General features: G+C 30.4%; 1 protein-coding gene across 1 annotated transcript in view; it reads left to right on the top strand.

The window, feature by feature from the left end:
• Positions 1-3,977, top strand: part of LOC106689288 (neutral ceramidase) — a gene marked incomplete at its 3' end in the record, with an annotated part of 128,579 nt that overhangs the window by 86,979 nt on the left and 37,623 nt on the right. Inside the window, 1 exon segment of the mRNA XM_067052609.1 lies at positions 3,609-3,785. Coding sequence (XP_066908710.1) covers positions 3,609-3,785 — 177 coding nt within the window.

Below are 3,977 nucleotides of genomic sequence, written 5' to 3'. Positions count from 1 at the left end.
TTTTTTTCAGCTGTTTCTTTTTATTTATTTTTTTCATTTTGAACTTCTTGGTGTAGCACACGCATCTGACATCTTTCACTTCCTAACCTACTTACGTTAGATTAATTATTTTTTATATATGATTTTTTGAGAGTAGTTCAGTTTATTATCAATTTATACAATTTTGATCCTTTTTTCACTCAACCTTCAATATTAATGTCATTTCTTTTTAAAAACCTTAAGTTTTTAAGTTGTAAATATAAATGAAAGAAGGAAAAGTGTTTTGTAAAAAAGTTTTAAATCTAGGATATCAATTTATTAATAAAAAAAAGTTATATGTGACAAGGGCAATTAGCCTGCAATTTTGGGTTTTTAAAAAGAAATTACATCAATATTGATGGTTGTATCCTTGATAATAGCCTGATGGCCGAAACGTTGGAGATTTTTTAAAGAATAAAAGTTGAGAGAAAAAAAGGATCAAAATTGTATAAGTTGATAATAATCGACGTTAGTTCAAGTTTTGTGTAGGTAGCTCCCTGCATTGAAGTTTTTTTTTAAATTTTTTTTACTAGGAGTTAATGTTATTTAGCATTATTTATAAAAACATATAATTTAATAATTTAATTGGGGAGTAGAGGAAAATAGGGCCGAAATATTGCAAAATATATACATACATGTGTATAGAATATAAAACAAAAAATTAATATACATTTTTCTTAATTAATGTGGATTTAATGTAGTTCCAAGGATTTTTCCTAATTACTTAATCATTACAAATTTTACTTTATAATTTATTAGAATCCAAAAAATAAATATTAAATAATTATCAGCATTCTACAATATTTATTCCGAAAACCTTGAAAGAAATTTTTAAGAAATTGATAAATTACTTTTTTAATGATTATTAAAACACTGAGAATTATTAATTGTTTGTCATTATACTAACAGATAGGTCTTTATTTCACGAGTTTAAGATATATAATCTATTTCATAATTCTCTGTTTGATATTGATGGTAATTTAATTCCCCACTTATACTTCCGGGATACGAGGTATAATTAATACCTGGTGCTTGCTAGCTAACAAAGACTTCATTAATCAAAATGATGGATCAAGTCGTCCTTTCTAGCATCATACTTGCATTACAATGGAGTTAAAACCCTCCCGGCTTAGCTAGGATCTAATAATAAGAATTTAATACATAAAAAGTTTTTTCACAAATAAATTTCAATTTTGCCATATATTTAAATATAATATTAAAATTAAATATATATTAAAATAACAATTTGTTAATTTTTTTTACATTTATTCAATTACAACAGCCCTAATGAAGAGCTGCAATGTGGGTCCAAACGTTGGCAATAAATAAAATGTTGAAAGCAATTTTTTGTTCTTCTTGACCGCAGTCCAGGTTCTTGTTCTTGTCTTTGTTGTTCTGCTGATGCAGTAAAGTAATAATTAATTTACAATTTTAATGTTTAATATTAAGGAAAATGGAGAATGTTATGTTCTCCGGCTCTCAAGAGCGATTGATTTTGACAAATGTATTGAAGGAAAAGTAATGAATCTCAAGTTCGATTCTGAAATTCATAATGGAACTTTAGTGAAATTTATTCAAAACTCAAACTAGTATTTAAAGATAGTCATGAAATATGCAGCTTTACTAATTGTTATTTAAATACACTTCATTGATAATATTATATTGTTTATATGAATGAGCTGGATATCGCTTATATTTCGAGTAAATTAAAGAGAACAAAAGAATATATTAAGTGCGAATATTTCGCAGGGGCAAAATGGTATAAGTATATTATCGCTCAAGTTGTGTCTTTCATAAATCCAAAGTAAGCTTTATACCATTTTAAAAGTATATATATCAACTATATATCTCAACAATTATTTTGTTAAGTATCTAAATATTAAAAAGACGGGTCTACATGACTGTTATAAGGCCGGAGTTGAGCTATGGGGCTCCACTAATCCATCGAATTTCTCCCGAATCCAATCCTTACAGTCCAAAATCCTCCGTAAAATCCTTAATGCTCCTTACTTTGTCACAATCAAATCATCCATCAGGACCTCAATGTCCCCTATGTTGCCGATTTGGCCAGAACCAGATACCAATCCTTTCATGAAACTTCCCAACCACCCAAACCAACTCGTTTCTAGCCTGGCTTAATAATCCACCTAGAAGTCTGAAAAGAAGATAGCCTCGAGATCTTCTCCTCTAGAAATATTTTTGGAGTTCTATCAAAGGGTAGATTCTCCACATGTTTGTGTCAAGTCATTATGTCCCCCACAGCAAATTTATTTGATGTAAATATATGTATACAGTTTTAAATAACAATAAATAAATTATTAAAAAAATAAGTATTGAAATTATATTCTTGTGGTTTTTATTTATTTATTCATTGATTTATATCACCTTTACTCCCAAAAGTCATTGGTTGATCAAATAGCAACGATCATATTCTGCTGTGATATTTAGTAGTTAAAAAAATTAATTTTTCCACTTCGCTTTCTTTGTTTTGGAGAATCTCTTCCATGTCTGTTCCTATCATAGGTTTTTTCTCAGGGCAGTGAAGAGGAGGGCACTCTAATAGGACGCATTATACAGTTCTGACGACTTGGCAGTTCATGCACGTTGCTGCTTCAAAACCCCGACTTAAACAACATAAACATCAGTGAAGAATAAAATGACGTTATTCTTACATATTTACAAGTACTACATGTTACTCTTACTCTAACTCTTACTGTTACTGTGTCTCTTTCTTAGCTATCTAGTGCTAGGAAATATATATGAACACTTGAGAAGAGGGGATAGGAAGAATAATGCAATAGGAGAAGGGGTTTGGACCAATCAGATAATTTTAGGAAACTGGGCGGGCCGTAGAGAGCCTATGGAATTAGGAATAAATATCTGGGAGGAGATAAAGGGTGACTTGAAACAGGGTGGCCAGGCTTCCAAGAAATTGGGGGTGCAAGACTGATGCAAGACCATTGTGAGATGACAGCTTGTACCTGCCTGTGTCAACCCTTGCTTTTTTTACATTGATATAGAATACTAAGGAAAGGTCACTCCCTCTATGGTCAGGGTCTGTCGAAATGTGCTACATGTGTCTATAGTTTATAATGATAGTCTGTTTATAATAATAGCTGTTAAATAGTATAGCGTTCGTTAACTTCTATAATAAGTCTCCAATACGGATACTGGTGATGATCTCTTCTCGCTTTGAGTTTCGATTGAAAGTTTTCCACAAAGTGCAATCGTTTTTACTTCCACTAACTTAAAACCACTTATATTCTAAGTTTGGTTCCATCTTTCTTGAGCAAGGGTACGAAGCTGTCCAGTATCCTCTCTGGATCACCTCTATAACAATTGTGGTTTTTGTATTTCGACACATCACAACTTTAACAAGAATATTTAAAATGGTATATTACATTATAAAGATTTAATATTAATTTATTTTTTATAATATATGTTTAAACTTTTAAATACGTACAAGGTTATTTTTTGATACAAAATAAAGGTTGTATGAGTGTGCGTTTTAATGTGATTGCAATGAAATATTTTGCCTATAGGCGACTATTTCTTATAAGTTCCTTACAAAAGTTTATTTTTATTTGCAGATACTAAGGAGGCTAGAAGGGAAGCTTGGTGATTTGTACACAATCGACAACGTAATGATAAGTGGTACCCACACACATTCCACCCCGGGAGGTTTCTTGATGGATATCTTGTTCGATTTGAACTCTTGGGGTTTTGTATCGGAGACTTTTGAAGCCTATGCTTCTGGAATTACAAGGGTAAGTGGTACAATTATGTAAGGTATATATAGTATGAAAGAGTTCTGAATCTTTGAAAGTTTATCAACATGGATTTCTTTGCATCTATTAGTCTTAGAACACGATCTATCGCTTATTTTTAAATTTAAAAAAAAATAATACCCTTCAAAAAAATATTTATCATAGAAAAATATTATTTTAAGCAAATATAAT

This window comes from Halyomorpha halys, unplaced genomic scaffold, assembly GCF_000696795.3.
Source record: "Halyomorpha halys isolate HHAL.00 unplaced genomic scaffold, Hhal_1.1 Scaffold1320.1, whole genome shotgun sequence".
NCBI lineage: Eukaryota > Metazoa > Arthropoda > Insecta > Hemiptera > Pentatomidae > Halyomorpha > Halyomorpha halys.
The sequence above is the reverse complement of the archived record's forward strand: the minus strand, read 5'-3'. Positions and strand labels throughout refer to the sequence as shown.